Consider the following 21,850-nt stretch of genomic DNA (forward strand, 5'->3'; position numbering starts at 1 on the left):
CGTTAGAAGGTGGTAGGACCCTTTGTGGTTCGACTCTGGCTTCACCACCGCCATACCTATTTCTGCAGTAGTGGCGCTGCTGAGTTCTGGTTTGAAGGATGTGGATTAGGGAGACATACTTTCCGAGGCGTACCAGCTTAGTCCTCAGGGGTAGCGGTGCACCTGAGGTTGATTACAGATGGGCGGCAGTAGCTACTTACCATCAGGTGGATTGCATGCTTGCCTGCAACTCCTATATTTAAAAAAGTGCTATTTCTGTGGCATGATCAATGATCATCTAGCCTGGTAGGATATTCACCTCTGAACTAAGGGTAAATAAAAAAGATTGGATATTTTTCGTCTTTAATTGTAACTGTATTACATATGTAACGATTTTGTATTCCTTAAAAATATATATCATTCTTTCTGTTGTACACAATATAATTCATACAGCACATCCTCTGATACATAATGCCAAAAATATGTATTTTATATTTATGTAGATATATAGAATTAACAATCTAGAATTGCGTTTAGGAGAGAGCAGATAGGAAAAGAAATGTCTTTGTAAATGAGTTTTTCTTAAGACTATCAATTGTTTCGAGACATAACATACATTTAGCGCTCGTTCAGACACGGCGGGAACCGCGCGATTTCAGAATCGCATGGAAATCGCGCGAGTCTTATTTGTATGAGTTATTAAGTAATCGTTCTGACATAACCGCGCGGTTAATCAAGCCACGCGGTTACGGCAACCCAACCGCCAGAAAATAGAATCGCGCTGCTCCCGCGCGTTTCTGTTACTGTGGAGTCTTTACTTCGCGTTCAGTTGCGTTGCGGATACCGCGCGGTTAGCACGTCACAGCTCGTGAGTTTATTAAAATGCGTTTCAGAGCTTGAAATATCGTGCCTGATCAGTTCAATTAGTTCATCAAAAGATTTTATTGACATTCTCAAATAGTCAAAAAATTTGTTATCATACATTCTTAAATTGGGATATAACGTTACGAACTGACCATGTACTGGTCGGTCACATAATATTGGATGCACCCAATACAGCCTTTTTCTTTTCTTTTTTTTAAGGAGCAACCACAGTAAACACACTTCTTTGTCGACCTCCATTTTCAAACTGACGTTATTCCTGCACGACAATCGCATAATAACCGCTGGTGTCTGAATAGCATCACAATTTTGCGGTTTGAAACCACGCGATTCGTGAACGCGCGGTTCCCGCATGTCTGAACGAGCGCTTAATTAACATTTTTTGTTTGATTCATGTAAAACAAAATAAAAAATTAATTATTTATATTTTGTAATATAAGCTCACTTATTTCTGCTGAATGAGAATATTCAAATACCCACATATTTATGACCTTTAAAAATATATATTGGTCCTGCATACACTGTGATGTTAAGATGCAACAAAAGTCCAGATAGTATTAACAATTATAACTTAATATTTTTGATATTCGAGTTAAAATATACACATTAATAAAATAAAACAAATCAGTTAAACATAACCCTTATAATATTATATCACCTGAATAAAATAATTTCTGTCATTACATAAGCATTTTTCCAAATAACATATATAGGGAGCACCGCTGAGGTTCATCACATTTTTTACTGATATATTATACAATATGTTATCTATTCCTACTAATAATAAATATTGTCAGCAAATTTTGGATAATCTGTGTTGGTGAGTTATTTCTAATTTACAAAAAAAAACCTGTACCTACTAGGAATTTGTGATTGATTTACCTGTAATGCATCCAATATAACCTAATGCGCTATTATATTTTGTACTATCTTAATTTACAAGTAAAGCATGGTTTTAAGTACAATTTTACATTAATTTTAAAATAAATCTAGTCAAGGTTGAACCTGTTGTATTTTTTCTAACAATAATAGATTAATTCTAGTAGCAGCTAACTCAGATATAGCATGGAAGCAATTCGAATTTATCTAAATTAACAAGAATGAAGTCGAAGTATATCGAAATATTTCACAATTGAACATAAATGTAATAATACTTTTTTTAATTTTCTTACATAAGCAATTTATCCTTGCATTCCCGCCAGACAAGCTTACCAACCAGACAAAAAAATAGAATAGATAGAAAGAGGTTTACCTTCGATGTAAACTATTTTTGACAAACACGATTACACACAATTTTATATGCTCATTTTCAGTCTAAACTTTCGTAGTCGATGAAATTCAATTTGTTCAAAACATAGATTAGTAAAGATACTTCGCCGCTTTGAAATTGAATGAAGCCACAAACGGCTTATTTTAGTAAGTTCTTTTTTTGAATTCTTGACAAATAAAATCATTTTTAAAGAAAGTTTACGAATAAATAACTAATACTTCGTAATTTACAATTACAATGTACAATTTACATAATAAATAAATAATTATTTACAATATTTTAGAGGCATTTTAGCACGAAGACGGGGCAAAACTTTTTTACGCAACTATTTCAATTCTCAAAACTGGGTACATTTTCTTGTTAGGAGTGAGTAATCTTTACTAATCTATGGTTCAAAAGCAAAAAAAAATGGAAGTCGAATCACAACCTTGTCCTGATATTAAGAAATACCTAAAATAATAAAAAATAATGCTGCTCTTAGGGACGTTTACATATAGAACTAAATATACAAATATAAATACACATGAAACTTTAGATAAAATATAGTAATTATTTTAAATCAGAGTAATTATCACGAATAAAGTGTTTACAACTTTACAAATAAAATTAAAATTTGTATAAAATAAAACTTGTCACTTGTAAAATTCAATCTCGTAGGTGGAAGATAAAATTAAATTAGGAAACTCATTTATTTTTCTATATATTTTTAGGACTTGAATGTAATGCATTCCACTAATTTTTTTTTTACATTCACCATATTAGCCCGTTTAAAAATTGTTATTGATATTTAGAAAAAAAAAAAAAACTTTTTGATTAAAAGTGACATCTTTTTGAACAATGATGTATTCATTGAAATTGAGTATCATAGAATTTTAATCTCGAATAAAGCGCTGATTTTTTTTTAAATGGAATGCCGAAATGGGTATCTTTACTTTTTCCTTCTAATGGAACACGATGTGTCCGAGATTTACTACAATATTGGGTTCATTTACAATTACAGACATAGAACGTGTCAGACGCGTGTCGTGGCAGACAAAATAGTGTTCTCGTATCCATTATGTATTGACATATCTAACGAACAGCGAAGGCACGGGGCGTGTCTGTTAAAATATTGTGTAGAAAAATATGATTTAGTCTGACACATTCAATGTCTGTTGATATAAATGGTGTCTAAGTTTTCTTTTTGAATATATTCTGCAAGTTCATGTTAGATTTCGACTGCTGGAACATCTGAGTGACTCGCCTGCCGACTTCCTGAGCGGCTTGGAGGTTGGAAGCGGGTTTGGGCGGCGGCTCTCGCTGGCTCTCCGTAGAGCTGCCCACCACGTGTAACAGCGCCTCTATCGCTGGTTTGTATTGAGATAGAGAGGGCGCTTGGACAGCTTCTTCTAGTTTCCTGAAATGATCATACTATGTTAATAACAGTTAATACAGGCATAAAAGTGTTTAACCATTTACCATTTGAAATTAAATCACTGGATGTCCGTAATTTCAAATCAAGATTAAAAGTTTGGCTTTTTGAAAATTTTTTTTATAATTTAAACGAATATTTTAAATTTTAAACATAATACTGAGACTAAGAAATATTAAGCTATCTGCCTATATAATATATGATCTCATTAATATTTCCTGTTTCAAAGTTTACTTTAAAAAATTGCAATGCCCGATATGGGTAAACTGTTATGTCGCTATGTATCACAAACGTCACCATTGTATTATAATTGTAACAGTTATGGCAATAAAATATTATTATTATTATAACATTACACAAATTTTTATATGAATAATTAAATTATCCGTCTGTCATTATCAATCTATTTCTGTTACTTTTCATAATTTTTCATTGTATTATAACTACAAAAACACTTTATTTATTCTTGAAATATCATAATTTCTATGAATATAATGTATCGGAATCAAGTTAATAAGCAGGTTTTTATTTAATTTATACGCATATTTTTTACCCGATTTCATGTCGACAATATTTTTAATTGCCAAACTTTGTACGCGTGTATCTCTGAGCATTTGTATGTGTGTGTAGTTGAACGAAGGAGTGCGCGCGTATTTGTGTGTATGTGTTGATGACCAAGTACAGGTGTGCGCAAGCATGTACATATGTGTATACTAGCTAGCTATATGGTCGTCCTATGCCGCGGCGTGACTTCGCCGCGTGGCGCAGGGTTTTCGGGCCTCGAGGGATCCCTCCTTACCCGGGCAATCTCCTCAGTGGGTACACTGCCCACCGGTGCTGTGAACTGCCGTGAGGGAACGGTGCAGCGTTCGGTCCTCTATGCGACCTGTGCCAGGCTGCGTGTGCAGATTTTCAGTCCTCCAGGTGGTCGGAGGACACCTGCCCCTCGAGTTCACGAGGGAGCGGGCGACCGTCAGGTGGTCGAGCGTGGAGGAGCGCGAATCCTCTCAAATGGACAATATGTGTATACCAGCAGTTGTATGCATGTGTGTATTTGTGTGTGTATGACGGCGGGAGTGTGTGTGTGTGTGTTACCGTAGCGCGGGCAGCAGCGCGGGGTGGTGCGGCGCGCGGTGCGCGGCGAGGCGCAGGCCGGGCGCGAGCGCGCCGAGCGCCTCCGCCGTCGTGCTGCGCTGGCTCAGCGCGCACAGCAGCGACACCGCTGAGGACATACGTTCATAATTATTATAGTTTACAGTTTAAAAATGAAAGGTCTGTTGAAATGAAAGTCAGTGTCGGCAGTGGCGGACTAAGGTGGTCGGAGGCCTGGGGCGGAAAGTTGAATGGCGGCCTTCAAAAATGTAAAAAGTTTATTAGATTTTACAAAATGACAAATATGTCATAGAATTATTCGCCTGTGATTCGGTGACCTTCTTTTTCTTTTCGCTGACTGATACACATTTCATATATTGTTTGGTTATTACGACCTTTTTTTAGCAACTGTGTTTGGACGCCCCCAGGATCGGGGGCCGGGGGGCGGACCGCCCCTTCTGTCCCCCCTTAAGCCGCTAGTGCACACACCTTTATCGGACACAGCCTGGCTCTCCACAGTGGGAAGCACGAGCATGGCGAGCGCGTCGGCCGCGCGCGCGCACTCCCGCGGCGACAGCGCGCGCCCGAGCAGCGCCTCCGCGGGCGCCCAGCACGCCGCCTCGCACCCCAGCCCGCGCACGGAGCAACACCGCGCCACACTACCCCACGCTGTGATCGCCACCTCGCGCACCGACCTGTGAATTGACAACACCATTATACGGGGCACGTGACCGATGACAGATGATGTTCGTTTGTTACGCTTTCATGTCTAACTAAATTTTGGCACACGTTGTCAGGGTTCCTTGTTATCAGGGGTCCAGAAAAGATGTTTAATAAATATAATAATTAGACATCGGATTATATGCACTATCAAAATGCCGAATGCATGCAAATATGCACTAAGATATTTTAAAAAACTCTTGATTCAGGTTTAGTTTTTACCAAAATCGGCCTCGTAACTCCTTTCAGCATTTTTCGCTAATCTTTATAATTTCGGATTTGGCCCTGAAGGCCTATTTGAAAAATTCACCCTGTATATGTCATATAGTCCGCTATAAAAATACAATTCAACTATTGTCTTTGAGCTCTGATCGCGAGTGAAGTCGCTGGTAATGCTAGTATTCGAATAACGAAGCAAACTACTCACACGTCGTCGTCGTAGAGGAAGGCGGTGACGGCGGGTAGCAGCTGGCGCTCCACGCACGGCTCGCTGACTGGCGCGTCCAGTAGCTCCGTCACTAGCGTCGCGATGTGAACACGAACTGCTCCACCACTTGCACTTGCGCAACTGCTGGCTGCGACTGTAACAAAATATAGTCGGTTATAAAAATATATTGAATATAATGATAATTATTCTCCTCCCAGCCTGAGAAGATTTTAGGCAATAGTCCTCTACGCTGATCAAATGCGAATTGGTAGATTTGTTTGTTTTTTTTTTTAATAATTCTCAGGCGTCACATTTCTTTATGATATTTTCCTCCATCGTTATAACAAAAGATAATTAATTTCTAAAACTTACAAAATTGAAGAATGGATTTGTATCTCAGACCCGTCAATTAAGAGGCGCAGTTTTTAGTGTAACACTGCCTTATCAAGATAATGAAATGATTTTCTTAATTTCCTATTAAGTTTTAGTAAATTCAGAAATTATTTTTTATGTTACTTACACTCTCTCAGATGTTGTAAATAGGAGTTGAGAACATCTGGCTTATGTTTGGCGAGCCATTTTAGAGGTAGTGAAAATATTTTAGCTGGAAGACTTCTTACACTACTGTATACAACCCATCTGAAATATAGTCATCGTTTACAATTACTTGAATTATTAGACCAACGAGAATGCAGTCCACCTGATGGTGAATGGCTACTGTCACCCATGGCTTACCCATGAGCAACGCTCAGAAGGAACGCCTCAGAAAAGTCTGTCTCCCTTACCACACCCTTCAAACCGGCACACAGCAGTGCCTAACACTGCTGTTATAAGGTAGAAATAGGTGTGGCGGTGGTGCCGCCGGAGTCGAACCACAAAGGATTCTACTACCTTCCTACTAGAGGTCGAACATAGGTGACCAGAAAATAAAAGCGCCATAACACTGGCGTTATTAAGGCGGAAATATGTGAGTCGATCGATAAAAGGTTTTATCATTTTCAAACGGTACCTACATACAACATAGAAACATACATCTCACAGCAATCGCTGATATGTTATGGCAAATGTTCTAACTAAGGTCTTCAGGGAAGTATTTTAGGTACAATCATGTCATACAAAAAGCTACAGCAGTGGTATCGCTGCAGTGGACAAAATAACTTTAAAATTGTAAATTTTACTTACTTTTGTAAAAATTCCCCCTGTTGTGCGTTATCTTCGACCGCGACTAATATCGTAACTAAATAAATGCCGACCACTATAAGCCTGTTAATATCGACCGTGTGCAGTTTCTCCAATTTATTTTCTAAGTCCATCATTATTTCCGTGAAAATTGGACTTAGTATATTCGAAGCAAAGTGAGTGCCGAAGTTATCAACGTAACTACTAAATAACGTTATAAGCAGCTCATATATCGTCGGTTGGTTAACTGCCTTACTACTTGTTGCTAATTCTAGAATTTGTGTTACCCTAAAAAAAGAAACACATTATTTAAAAGACATTCGTGTATTAAAACTCTTTTTTATTTGTATAATAATTGTAATTTGTAGAATACAGGTCTGTGATTAAAAGTATAATACATTGATGTGTATAAAAATGAAACGTTATTATTCTTTATGATTATAATTTATTTTATTAAAGAATCATGCATAAATGCAATACGTTTAGTATTGTATGTATTGCATTTATTTATTAAGGTTTTACGAAAAATTATATTCACAAGGCCCGTCTGTAGGTTCGATATAATTATATCAAGAAATGGGCATAGCAGGCAAAGGTAATTGAACCAATAGTCAATTTCATGTTCAGTAATTATAATTTATTTTTCAGTTTATGTATTTTTCACATACTTTACTTTAGGCAAGATTTCTTTATATTTTCTAGCGAAAAGTACGCTTTGTGAATAACATAACTCTGAAATTAAAAATAACTTTTATTATTTAATACCTTGTGTACTTACATATTAATAAACCACGTCAACTCCGACCACCTGACTTCAGAGTTCCTCTTGACTAAGCTATTCATTGCCAACAGCAGCGTTTTAGCGTCTGCACTGTCCGTCATATAACACTGTAGATCTAAGAACTGATCGCTTTCCAGCGGCACTTCTTGTAAATTTATCATCTTTGTATCACAGTTGCTAAGGGTAATATCTCTAACTATTTGTACATTAATAACATAGGCCAATTTGGCCAAAACTAACACTCTCATCACATCTAAATATAACAAAACATTCTTCCACTCATTGTCGGCGCTTGATTTCAGTAAATTTGTCATTATGCGACTGTATAAGTCTGTTGAAAACTTCCCTGAAAAGATACAAAACTATACTTATATTACTTGTCTATTATACTCATATGTAGCATGTGAAGAGGGTCACCAATAGTATGAGGGAGGTAAGGAACTTAATCTAGAAAATGGACAGTACTTTTACAAAGTTATTCATATTGTGTGGTCACCAATATGTACAGTCAAACATTTTTGCTCATTGTATTAATATGTACCACTAATTAATCCTTCTAATAATTAAATCATTTCTGTCACAAGATGTTTTTCAATGCACTATTGAACATTATGTGAGGCATATCAAATTGTACTAAACCAGAGAGACTACAGATTAAAAATACTAACCTGCAATTAAGGCACTCCTTGCTAGCACCGGAGCAAAGATACTAACTGTGTCCTTTACAATTTTATCCACTGGATCTTTCAGGAAGTTGAACATGAGATTCTCTAGTTGAGAGTATTTGTGATCCGCCACTGGACATATGAGACACGCAGATTTAAGACCTAGGCTCCTTACATCTCCCTCACTGGATTCACACATGAGTACCACTAAGCTTAGTAGTAGGGATGTGCATAGTTCTATAGGTACGTATGGTGCTATTGCGAGGCATATCTGACTGGCCAGTATCCGTCGCTCGGAAGACCTGGATGCTAGCAGCTCAGCTATCGTTGATAACACCTCTCCGCTTCCACCCCACTTTACTACTAGGCAGGTTGCTGAAATAGAAATGAAAAGAAATATTCAATAGTGTGATTCATGATGCAAACAGCGCTATTTTATGATAAAAAATATTAGAGATTACAGTTATGAATTACAGACAACAATAGCCTGCGTTAAACTTCTAAGTAAGTCTGGAGTTGCACCAAATGCAAGTTTCTCCATACGCAAAGCGAAACTAGCCTTCTCCTGTTCTAATAAATATTATAAAAAATACCCAAAGAGTGACTCGACCGGGAGTTTAGGCGCTGCGTGTGAGGTAGAAACTGCAGAGGCTTCTTCTCTTGTATGTTAGACCTCAGTTTAGGGTTCAGGTTCAGTTGAGTAGTGGACTTCTGACTTTGTAAGTTACGCACGCGTCGTTTGTCAGCAGGTTTTTAGTATCTTACGTGTGTAAAAAATTATGTTACCTTCGCATATAGCCCTTGCGTCCCCTGGCGGCGGCTTCTTCACCAGCGTCAGTAGGGCATGCAGCAGCCGCGCGCGGCGGCCGTCGCCCGCCGGCAGCAGCGCCGCGCCCGCCGCCAGCAGCGCCGCCGCCTCGCCGCGCCGCGCCACCAGCGTGTGCGGGACTATCTGTACACACACACACACATGTACACTGGTAATGTTTGGGAATCATCTCATCAAGACATTAATGTGCATGCGACTATGTGCGTGTGCACACACACACACACACACACACATACACTGAGTAATGTTTGGAGAGATATCAACGTGTGCGGGGGCTATCTGCACACATGCATACATAGATGCACTGGTAATAATTGTAAGGCTACTAGCGTGTGTGGGATTATCTACACACACACCAATGCACATTGGCATCAAGACATCAATGTGTACTAGTACTATCTGCACACACAGTTACATGTACACTGGTAATGTTTGTAGAGATATCAATGTGTGCGGGGTCTATCTGTGTACACACACACACACATTTGTACTGGTAATATTTATAGAGAAATCATCGTGTGCGGGATTATCTGTGTACACACACACACACACGCCCACACATACATGTCATCTATAAATCTTTAATACACTAGTTACTCATTGTAGGACCACCAGCATAGGAGACTATATGTAGGTATACACACAGCATTCACACCCACACATACGCACTATGAGTCATCTAAAAACAAGTAAAAAGCATTAATAAATACGAACATAGGTTATGTATATTTAATTAATAAAACATAGTTACTCTCGGCAAAGTATCAGCAACCAAAGTCAGGAGCCCTGGTAGTGTGATTGGTTTGTCATTGTTCACTAATTCTGATAAGAGATCATTCGCTAATGGCTCGTTGAGATTCAGACTTTCACAGCACCAGCTGAGAATTGACTCCTTGAGGGTGCTTGGTAGATTGCTGTAAAGATAATGGAATAAAATGGTAAATATTTTAGAAAAATAGAAAGCTATAGTCATCATAAATTCGAGTGTGAATAAGTATGTCTAAATTTGGAAGCCTTTCAAAAAGTGCAATACAAAATTGCATGGTAGAAATAACTATTGTTTGTCCAGTTAGGGCTTAATAGCATGAAAAGCTTGCTACTATTTTTTGTTTTGAAGGGTGTAAACATACACGAGGCATTTCAACATGTCCTCAAGGGGAACAATGCATATGTATGTAGATCTCTATGAGGCTAGAATTATAGATATTCAATAAGTACAGTGTTCACTTTACATCAAGTCCATTAGCCTGGTGGGAGAATTCCCATCAGATGAGATGATCATGCCTGGGACACGGCCGTGCTTAGTTAATTTCAGTTTGTAGCTTACATTTACAAAATTGATAGTAAAACAATACTAAAAGCGCCATCTATCGACGAGTTGCGGAAAGTCGCCAAACCGGGATCTGATGCACTAAATCCACGTAGAATTATATACACTTACGGCCATCAATAATCAATCTATGCATTTTTAACTTACCATACATCAAAATATGATAATTTCTAATATGAAGAACTTGTTAAGTGTCAATCTTTTGTATACAAAACATATGACTGATCGATTATGAATAACGATCGTTACAACCTGTCAATCCACATCTCCTTGTTGTTGTCGACATTGTATTCGTAGTGCAGCCGCGTCCACTCCGCGGCGTCGTTGATGCTGAGCGTGTCGTCGAGGGTAGCGGCACTGCCGCGGCGCCGCGGCGACTCCAGCACCGCCGGCTCGAACGAGCTCGTGTTCGAGCCGTCCTTCCTTCTGTGAGAAAGTTATCTGTATAGCTAGAGCTTTCATTTCCCAGGACCAGTAAATACATTTATTATAGCCGCGTGTCCATATCCGCGTGTATAGTAAATATATGTACCGCTACTTCGGCGCCGTCATCTCGTTCTCGGTGACGGTCCGGTAACGGCGGCGGTGGACAAACGCTTTAGGGGACGAATTTAAAAAATGTTATGTAGGGAATGTTGTAGGACAGCATGAATTATTTAAGGTTCTGCATCTAGTGGGTCTAGACTCTAGACCCAATATAGCTTAAATGTTATAATGTCAATTACAGTACTACTTAGTGATTTAGCTTTGTTATGCATAACATAATGCAATCATCATTCTAGAAAAAAATCTTACTTAACTATCATGCACATCTGATATGTATGTGTGAAGCTACACAAGAAACTAAAATATACATATATATATGTGTTACAGTGCTATACTTACGTGACAGAATTCTTTTCATTATCAATCATCTCAAACTGATCAGGTGTAGCACTATGGGTTGAATTGCCACTACCATAATGATTCTCTGAGGCTGTACAAGTTAGTGGCTTAGCGTCTAGTTGTTCCAACGTCGTCTGGACGGAAGAAAGTTTTTCACTCGGTATCTGGAGGTCTATTCCTTTGTTCTCCGACATTGGACTCGTTAAAGAGTTAAGGCTGACAATAGCTGCATCATAAAGTTTCTGGAAGTTGAGTTTTTCTGTCTCTAAAGCGATTATTTTTTGTTTCAATAGATCTATTTCTTCCGCTTGAATTAAGAGCTGAAAATAAACATGTTTATTAATACATAATTACTTTTTTCTTTTAACTTGTAGGCATATATTTATGTCTAAGAGACATTGTAATTGACAATGCAGTGGAGTCATTTTAATGTTGTGTCATTTAAACATAGTTCAGTATGAACAGATGAAGACAAAAAAAATAAAGGTATTCTTAGATTAAAAATATGGAATTCATTCAAACTAATATTTTGCAGTGATTTTTAGAATACACGTAACAAATAATTTAATAACATACATTTTTAATGAATCATACAAACCTCATGATTCCAATCAGTGTCGTTATCAATCGACGTCTGACAGCTCACACACACACTACTCTCATCAAAGTCAGTCTGACATGTTGTATCCATTCCATGAAACTCAGTTTCGGTGGATGCATCCACTTTTGGTACGTTCATCACAGCATTACCACCCCAGAACAGAGATATGAGACCAGCTGGTCTTGGCATGTTCAATCCAACGTCATCCCAATCTTCAAATTCCTATCATACAATAAATTACAGATATAGTATTAAGAGAAATATATGTATAAGTGGCTATAAGTTTGTACTAAATGACTTATATAAACTTATAAGTGCTCTGTAAAGGACCTATTTTGAATAAAAAATTTTGATTTGATTATACTATAAATACTACTTATAAATACTACACTACACTACACTAAAATCGCGTTTGGACAATCGTTAATCCTGATGATGAGAATGGGACAAAATTATAAAGTGTTCACAATTCTATATTAATCGGACCATTTGATGTTAGTAAACATCGACTTCAAAGATTCCGTTACATACATACATACCTACATACAAGTGAGCATAATAAAAGAGTTGTAATAAAACCAAAGGAACATAAATTTACATATGTGAACTAGTGGAAACTTCACTGATTTACATATTAATTTTATGTATTTCTTTGTTTCCTAAATAAAAATAAATAAAGCAGTAAAGATTACCTGATCAGGATTCTCGTCAGAAAATGTAATTGATGTGAGTTTGTAGTTTTGCAGTAACAGATATTCATTAATAAGGAAATTGAGTGCTCTTTTCTCATGCGGTTTTAATGATCTCTGGTTGAATTTGTCTTTTGAATTTTTATCTAAAGCTGAATCACCATCTGAAACCAACATAGGTCTAAATTATACATACATAGACAGATCCAAATTTGTACATCAAGTCTATTATTAATACTGAAACTACTCCATTTCTGTCTACGAAAGATTGAATTTGACAAATTCTAATAATCAGATATTGTCAAATGATCTTCGGCAGGCAAAACATTGGATAGATCAATTGTAAATGACAAGAGTTAATTTATGAAATTCCTAGACACAGATCTACACATATAATCGTGAATTAAAAATATATGGAATTTTAAAGCCAATTCTGAGTATAGATTAAACAAATTTCTTTCACTATGTGCCAAATAAGCAATAATTATTTGTTAAAATAGAAATAATGAAAAATATATTTACCTGCAAATTGAGTAAGATTGGCTCTTAAGGCATTGATAGTTTCTTTTGCTTTCCTCAGCTCAAACTCTAGAACCGCCACATCCCCTCCACTGCATCCCCTGTCCCCTCCACCATCCTCGGAGTAACGAGCTGTGTCTAATGAATCTAAGGTTGCTTGACTTGGGGAGCGATCTATTAATATTATCATAACAAGTTAATTTCTTTCTTTTAATTTTGAACTCATATAATATTTCATAAAATGTTTCATTCATTCATTATTGGTATATTTATATAAATGTAAAGATAAAACTATCTAATATCTTTTTCCAATTGAGCAGGGTAATGTTTTTTGAGTATAAATATGTATGTATGTTGGTGTAAATTATTGGTGTGAGGGGTAAGTGTTTATTTAAATAGTTGAGTTTTATATATTTCCAATAATTGTTTATTCCCTTTTGGTTATCACCTTTACTATGTATTTGATTGTGTGATGATTATGTTTTAATTTTTACAACTGAGTGTACTATTTCAATACAATAATTATGTTAGCGAAATGAAATAAAAGTGTAGTGTTACCTTTCCTGACTGTACTTTTATATTCAGTATCAAAATGAAAGGTTATTGGGAGGACCTTGAATTTATTGAGCAAAGAGGTTTATTTTAAAATCTTTTAGTAAGTAAAGTATATAGTTTTATATAGTTGTAACACAATGAGACATCATATTAAATTGTAAAATACCATAATACTTTTATTATTTTGAAACTACATGATGTTTTTGGTGTTTATAAAATTTATTTCTTATAGCTTCTCATTTCATAGTAATCCATCAACATAATGTACATTGTTCTGACATGAAATATGCACATAATTTACACTTTAATTATAGTTATTAGTATATAATTGTTTAGCTGGAAACTTTGTTAAAACCAAGGTTATCTATTGTTTTTATTTTCTATTTATGTGAAAGTAAATAGGTACGTACGCATCGAACCCTGCTCTGCAGGTCTTGGGACATGCTGCTCAAAGTTCCCAGGGTTCGAGAAGAACTCCCTCAGCTGTGGCAGCTCCCGCCCGCCTTCCACCAGCTCTGTGTGCAGTTCCAGAGCCGTCAGGAAGTAATGGTCTTTCAACAGCTTCGTTGCTACATCCTCGTAACTTATGTGGGAGGAAGTAGCGAACGAACTTTCCTCCACATCCTTGTATGGATTCATGTTCGTAATGTTTTTGCGTACTTATACAATTCATTCGTTTAACACAGATTACTCAGTCCTATTCTAACAATACATCTTGTTCAATTTTCACATTATTCAGTAAGTAAATATGTTGAAGATGACAATGATCAACATCGGTTTCGCTTTTTCCTTCCAGGAACGATGAAAAAACAGATAAAATATACAAAAACATTAAAATTGTGGTGGTCTGGCAGCAATCAGTTGACGTTATCTCACTTGTCAATCTTGTCATGTTGTCATTTGTCAATATTTTTTTACATTCATGAGGGAGAAGATTACGAACATCGAAGATGCCAAATTTCCCTTGTATTGTTATTATAAGATGACTTAATAAAATCATCACAATCAAACGCATTGCTCTAATAGGGAGTAAAACAGGATGTGGGACGATAGATATCGTTATACAAATAAGTAGGTCGAATAGACATAATGTGAAAACACCGTAAAATGTAACTGATTTTAATCAGAGTCAAAATCTGACAGTGACAGTTGCGTGCAGTTAGACAAATAAATTGTCATATCTATCGTGTTTACTAATTTTTTGTTTAAATTCGCAACGTTTTTCAGTTTGCTTACCTATCCATGGCTTACCTAATAAAATGTAAATATGTGTACTATGATTAAATTTCATAGCACATAAAAAATATATAACTGGCAGCACGTGGAAATTATATGAAAATGGGGGAACAATACTTCAACTTAAAACGAAAACTCGAAGAACTGGGCTATAACAACACATTGCCTGTAGATGCGGTGCCTTTAGTGGAATGTCTTCTAGCCGATTTACTCCAAACCACTCGTAGTTTACAGCATTATATGAACCTATCTAAAGAGGCTTTGATGCAAAGAGATGCCTTGATGTTAGAGGCTGAGCCTTACAAGTGTGACAATGCTAAACTTATTCAAGAGAATAACAAGCTGCACATGGATATCCTGCAACTTCGAGAGGAAAGTTTAAGAGTAAATAGGGATAATAAAAGAAAAATTAAGGTCATGTCTGATGAGCTTGCTAGAAAAGATGTTACAATAAGTAAATTACAGCATGAAGTGAGGGATCTAAGTTTACGGGGTTTATGTGCGGATACACAGAGCAGTCGTAATAGAAGCAGAAGAAAAGATGGTGGAGATAATCACATATCCAAAACTTGTATTTGTAGTGAAAGGAATGGTCATATAGAAAATGATGTTGCAGAATTAAATAAAAAAGTCCAGTTGCTACAAGAAAAAAATGAAGAGTATTGTGATGAGATAGCGCAGCTTAGTACTAAAGTAGAGAACAGAGATAGTGAAATAATAAGATTAAACATAATGCTTGAAGGTGGCCGGCCAATGCATGCTTTGAAGAAAGATTTCTCTAATGAGAAATCAGACCCAAAAGTACAAACTTTGCTAAAACAGTTAAGTGAAATGGAAAAACTTAATAACGATTTAAAAAGGGAACATGAAAAGAGTTTAGAAAAGCAACATGAGGCAATGATGCGTGCATTGAACCTAGCAGATAAAAATAAAAACTTACAGGAAGAACTTCAAAAAGTAGATGCATTAGCATTAAAAGTTGAAGAAGACTGCAATAAGAAACTAGCTACTCTGATGAATGAGATGAATTTTATGCAAACAAGATTAGAAAGTCTAACAATTAAAAATTCTGAATTGGAAAGAGAAATTACCCATCAGTTACCAAGAGAAAATTCTTCTAGACTACTTAAAATTCAGGAATCGTTCAATGTTACAGTAAAAGAAAGAGATTTATTGCAAAAAGAGATAAAAGATCTGGTTGAGTTAAACAAAACATTGCAAGATAAAATAGTCTCTTTATCTCAAGTTAATAGGAGTTTTGAAAGTCAAGTGGCATCACAATGTAAGCATTTTGAGAATCCAAGATGTATTGTTAAGGATGAACTACAAAAACTGCTTGAAGATGAAAGAAGAAAATATGAACAATATATGGCGAGTGTTCAAGAAAAATTAACAGATACCATAAGTGTTTTTAACAATCACATAAAAAATAAAGACAGAACATATAGTTCCAAATTAAATGTATCATCTGAAAACTCATTTATAAGAGATTTACATAAAAAGTTATGTGAGAGTGAGCAAAAAATACTCATGCTAAAAAGAGAGAATGATGAAATAAGGTGCAGGGTAACAAATAAAGATGAATGTAATAAACAGGGATATCAAGATCTTATTAATCATTTAAATGCCGAAAATGCCGAGCTATCCAAAGAAAATATTGCTCTCTCCCAACAACTGAGTCATTATAAAGCAATAAATTCCGCAAATTATGAGAAAACCAGTAGTGCTAAAGATAATGTTAACAAACTTAAAGAAAACATTGAAATGCTATCTAATGAAATTAAGTTTCTAAAGAAAGATAAACAGGAATACTGTAACAGATATAAGGAGGCTATGGAATTGGTAGATAAATTGAAAAGAGATCTTGCATTTAAACAGAGGGAAGTTGAGCATTTAGAAGAAGAAAATTGTTCTTATAAAATGACCAATCGAACAGGAAAAGCTTCAGTTGATCAACTCAAAGACGAGTGCAATTTTCTAAGGGAACAGCTAAAAAGAATACAAACAGATGTAGTCAAAGAAAAAACATTGGCTAATCAAATTAAAAATATTCAATTAGAAACAGAGAGAAATAATAATGAATGTACAAATGAATTATTGTCTGTTCAAAAGAAACTTAGTTTATCAAAAGATACAATTGATACTTTGGAAAGGAGGTGCAAGGATTTACAATCAGAATTGTTAGTTGTAAAGAATGAGAAGAGCAGCTTAATTGATAACATTAGAGTTCTAGATCAAGAGCGTGATAAGTTGGTTATGGAGTTAGATAATAAAACTGAAACTCTGAGTAGTCTTGAAACTAAGATTAAATCTCAAACTTATGATATAAGTAAGTTAGAAAGTGAAATTGCTGATCTTAAAAGGAAACTTAATATGACGAAGGTTACTGAACATAAAATAGCAGATTATGAAACCCAACTAACATTTTTAAATGGCGAGATTTTGAGATTAACTCAACAGCTAGACACAGCAGTCATGGAAAATAAACATCTGCAAAATAGTTTGACCGATGCGAATGGAGCATTAAAACTTAATAAAATAGAGTTAGATAAATCCAAGAAAAATGTAGAAAGTCTTAAGCAACAGTTACAACATTATGTTGCTGAAATTAGGCGAATAGAAGAGCTTCTATCACAAAAAGAAGCTGAAAGATCTGATATGTTGGAACAATTCGCAAGCTTGTCAGTAGAAGCAAATATATTAGAAAATACTAACCATTCCTTAGAAAGTGAGTCTGCTTCAAAATCTATACAACTCCAAACATATGTTGGACAAGTTCAAGACTTGGAATCAAAACTGATTGAAAAGGAAAATATGATTGATAGCCAATCTAGCCGCATAGCATCTATGGCATGTAAAATAAATGCATTAGAGAATGAAGTGAAATTAATAACAGAAGAAAAACAAGTCCTTGAACAAAATATATCCTATCTTAAACAAATGTGTAATACTATGCAACGGGAAAGCAGTAGTAAAATGGCAGGGGTCAATGAAATGGATTCAGAGTTGAAATTATACGAAAATCGAATTAAGAATCTCTCTAGTACAAAGGCTAAGTTAGAGGTTGAAAGAGATGAGATGTTAGAGAAGGTGAAAACAACAGAGAGATTGCTATCAAATGCCAGAAGAGAAATAGTAGATCTTAAATTAGCTTTACAAGATGCAACAGCTGAAACTAAATCACTACAAGGACAGGTTGACCGGTTAAGTAGAAGAGACATTGATAGTTATAAGGTTCATGAGGTAACTAACTTTAGTTAACTAGGGAATAAACAAATAATGTAATTTTTCTTATTATTTTATTGAGATTACTTCCGCATAATTATGTAATTTCTTTTATATTTTTAGATTTCTTTGTCAAGAGAAGAGTTGGAGCTGCCACTGATGTTAGAAGAAACAATTCATGAAGTGAGCCAGGAAGATGATGATAGTATCCGGTATGAAGAGCTCCATACTAAACATTCTAAATTTTCACACGGTAGTACTCTGTGATACACTTTTTGTGATTTTTTGTGTAACATAATGAACTTACGATTTTATATTTTATTTATTAGAAAATTATAAGGTATGGCCCCAGTGTACTTAATACTATTTTAATGAAAAATAAAAACTAAGTAGAATATTGTTTGAAATAAATTAATATAATTGTACAACAAGTGACATTGTTTTATTAGAAAAAATATTCAATTATTAGAGGTTAAAGCTTTTTAACAATAAATTACAATAAAACAAAATATCAAATCCAGTTTTTATTACCATTGTATAGATATTGAAAGGTATCATTTTATATATTACCAAAAACTACATATATCTACAAAAATTGTGATCTTACAATAGTAATATATACCTACAATATATGTTAACATGTTTACAGATACACAGACACTATAATATCAATTTTAGCTACATGGATTTGATGGAATCATCAACATCATCATTATATGTCAATCACAAAAACATTCATATAACTTCAGTGTGTGACACGGCAAATTAAAAAGGAATACAATTCCCCCTATAATAAATTGTGCTTATTTTCATTGTTCATACTACACTGCAGGAGTGTGATCATAATTAAATGGCATAATTTAATAAATAATCAAGGTGCCCTATATTTTTTATAAAGAAACTTATAATGAATGGGATCAATGGAAAAATAGGATTGTGTGTTTAAGTTTTTGTATATAAAGATATATGGAGATTTCATATAAAATGATTTTTTAAATATTATTCAGGCTAAGACACATAAGGTATAATTTACAAACTAGATAATAATATTATACAGTTTATATTGATAACCATATTAAACCCAATATTAACCCATTAACCAGATTCATTATTAAAATTATTCTAGTATTACCTAGATGTACAGTATTTAATTAATGTTTTTAAATTTTCCCAAATTTAGTTTATTGATGGCAATGGTCTGTACTTGTAATTATCATCTGCTTCAATCCAACACCTTTCATTTATTTTGTACCATTTCCCTAATAATCTAGTTCATAAATAATATTAATTAACTACACCAATTGAAATAAAGCCCATATACAAAGTAATTATACGTAAGCAAAAACATTTGCTCATGATTACGCTATAAATAAATAAAAATCATCAAATTAATTTTGATAAGTACAATTATTAATTTATGAGTATACACAATTTAATTATATATTACTAATGTAAAAAAATTGCTTCCTTTTCTCATAACAATTGATAAGGTTATTAGAGGTAATATCGGTGGCGGGGTAAAATTGTATGATTGACGTTGTTGGAGAATTTAATTGGCATAAATTGGCAAACAGACTGCCTTATAAATGGTAATGATATTGCAACATAAGAGTGTGTGTATTTATGTATGCCTATAAGTACACACTCTTGGTAAATTTAATTTAAAAAATATGTATGAATATGTCATGTCAATATATACTGTATACATGCAAAAAGAAACACTATTACAATAAAAAAAAATAAAAAATAATATAACAAATTGTATTGTATCATATTATAACCCAATAATAAAAATATATGCAAAACTTGAAATGTTAACTAGTCAACTTCGGTGTATCAACTTTTTCAAAATGTCAGTTTTGTAAATAATCATTTGTTATTATTCTCAAACACACTAAAAGTAGGATTTTAAAAGGCCCAACAATTTTGCAATCACCGTACAAGTTGCAATTGTATCACCGACATTACATCAACTAACCTTAATATATTTACATTTGCAAAATAACACAGTTGCAAGTATCCATGACCTCCAGTGTTTGCAGCTAATTTACATTTAACAAGTACTCGGTGGGCCTAATTAAGTCTATTAGGAGTCATTACCACATCACATTTTAATTAAACAATAATTATATTACTGCTGTAATGAATAAATATTCTAATTTAGTATGAATTACCTTGAGTAGTTGAACCCTTATGCAGTTCAAAGGATATTAACAGAATGGAATGCTTGCAATTTATAATAAACATGAATTTTTGGAGCTAATGGAATTTTTGAACATATAGTACAAATCAATTATCAATTACAGAACATGTATTTACAATTATAAATAAATTCTCACATGTTATTTCATTTTAAATATTACACCAATACAATATTTTTCAGTCGCATTGCAAAATTATCTTTATTATTCTATTGACATAGCAAAATAAATTCACTTTTATACACGTGAAAGCTCTATACCTATCTACACAATACAGTATTATGTAATATATATAATCTTTGTAACTATGTGCATCAATTGTTATTTGATATACCACTGTAACGAGTATTTATTGCTGTAAGGAACTGTGTAACAAACGAGTCGTCACACAGTTACATTTACATACAATTCCAAACATTTCTTCAACAATTTACTAACAATATTCTAAGGTAATTGACTTCAAACTTACTCAACCATATATTTTACGCTTTTAAACACTTTTAGGCTATAACAATACAAGGATAGATATACAATGTTAAGGATTATAATTACAAAGTGGCTAGAACTCTTGTGAATCCAATACCGGCACCCAATATAGTCTGTCCTATGCCCCATATCATGGCGTGGATGGGTGGCATTGCCAAGTTCGCAGCACGATATATGAAGGCAACTGCCGCACTACTTGCCACTCCTGAAGTCACCGGGCCTACCACACCCATAACTATTAATAGGACGGGAAAAAACTTTCCATATTTATGTTTCCTAAGAGTTCCAAACGCCACTAGCGCGGCACAAGTATGCACAAACACTGACGAGCACAGTGACCACAGAAACACGGGGTACCACATCTCGCCGAACGTATCTAAAGGATCGCCAGGAGTCAATTTCAATATATCAACAAATGAATCAAACTCTGACACTCGGAACTCCGACAACATGTCGTACATGTTGTCTTTCGCGTTCTGATGCTTAAAGGCATCGGGACTGATTTAGTTCTATGCTCAAAATTTTTGTACCACCAAAAACTAATTTGGAAAGCAAGTCGCTTTTCGAAAAACCTCGACCACTGGTTGTATTGTGATGGCCTACATGAAGAGAAAAAGTGTATACGTTTATTTTTATTTGAGAAACCACTTTTTCTAACAATTTACATTTGCGTCGACCACAAATCCACAATTCGATGGAACAGAACAATACAATTGATTGACAATTGACATTGACATTAGACGATAGTGACTAGTGACAGCTCTATTCGAGTTCTATTTCTTTTCACAGTAAAATCGTACACGTACAAAGACAAAGTATAAAAACTTTTTGTCTAGATCCGGTAATCGGAAGAATAAATAATAACAGAATACGTAAAAACGTAAATAT

The 21,850-nt window shown here is 34.8% G+C and overlaps 3 protein-coding genes across 4 annotated transcripts; 1 reads left to right on the plus strand and 2 right to left on the minus strand.

Moving 5' to 3' along the window:
* Positions 1–2,499: 2,499 nt before the first annotated feature.
* LOC140755913 (RAB11-binding protein RELCH) lies at positions 2,500–14,710 on the minus strand. Of its 2 annotated transcripts, none has more exons than XM_073091268.1 (16): positions 14,225–14,710; positions 13,263–13,433; positions 12,744–12,904; positions 12,049–12,273; positions 11,451–11,770; positions 10,818–10,988; positions 9,987–10,149; positions 9,193–9,358; positions 8,410–8,781; positions 7,739–8,087; positions 6,964–7,248; positions 6,302–6,420; positions 5,782–5,935; positions 5,124–5,329; positions 4,638–4,764; positions 2,500–3,527 (listed from the first exon to the last, which is right to left on the minus strand). In XM_073091268.1, the coding sequence occupies exons 1-16, from the start codon at positions 14,451–14,453 to the stop codon at positions 3,302–3,304; spliced, it is 3,444 nt and encodes a 1,147-aa protein (XP_072947369.1). In that variant the 5' UTR covers positions 14,454–14,710; the 3' UTR covers positions 2,500–3,301. The 2 variants fall into 2 exon arrangements, with proteins under 2 accessions (XP_072947369.1, XP_072947368.1); XM_073091267.1 differs by having other exon boundaries at positions 10,818–10,991.
* Positions 14,711–14,951: 241 nt separating this feature from the next.
* On the plus strand, positions 14,952–18,707 carry Cep135 (Centrosomal protein 135kDa). The gene is made up of 2 exons (XM_073091269.1): positions 14,952–18,293; positions 18,399–18,707. The coding sequence occupies exons 1-2, from the start codon at positions 15,147–15,149 to the stop codon at positions 18,540–18,542; spliced, it is 3,291 nt and encodes a 1,096-aa protein (XP_072947370.1). The 5' UTR covers positions 14,952–15,146; the 3' UTR covers positions 18,543–18,707.
* A 79-nt stretch (positions 18,708–18,786) lies between these two features.
* Positions 18,787–21,679, minus strand: LOC140755916 (transmembrane protein 170A). The gene has a single exon (XM_073091271.1). It carries the CDS (start codon positions 21,421–21,423, stop codon positions 21,025–21,027), a length of 399 nt encoding a protein of 132 aa, XP_072947372.1. The 5' UTR covers positions 21,424–21,679; the 3' UTR covers positions 18,787–21,024.
* Positions 21,680–21,850: the final 171 nt, after the last annotated feature.

The sequence above is a fragment of the Epargyreus clarus genome, unplaced genomic scaffold, assembly GCF_041222505.1.
Source record: "Epargyreus clarus isolate Ecla_fem2 unplaced genomic scaffold, WU_Ecla_fem_2.2 ptg000034l, whole genome shotgun sequence".
NCBI classification, from domain to species: Eukaryota; Metazoa; Arthropoda; class Insecta; order Lepidoptera; family Hesperiidae; genus Epargyreus; species Epargyreus clarus.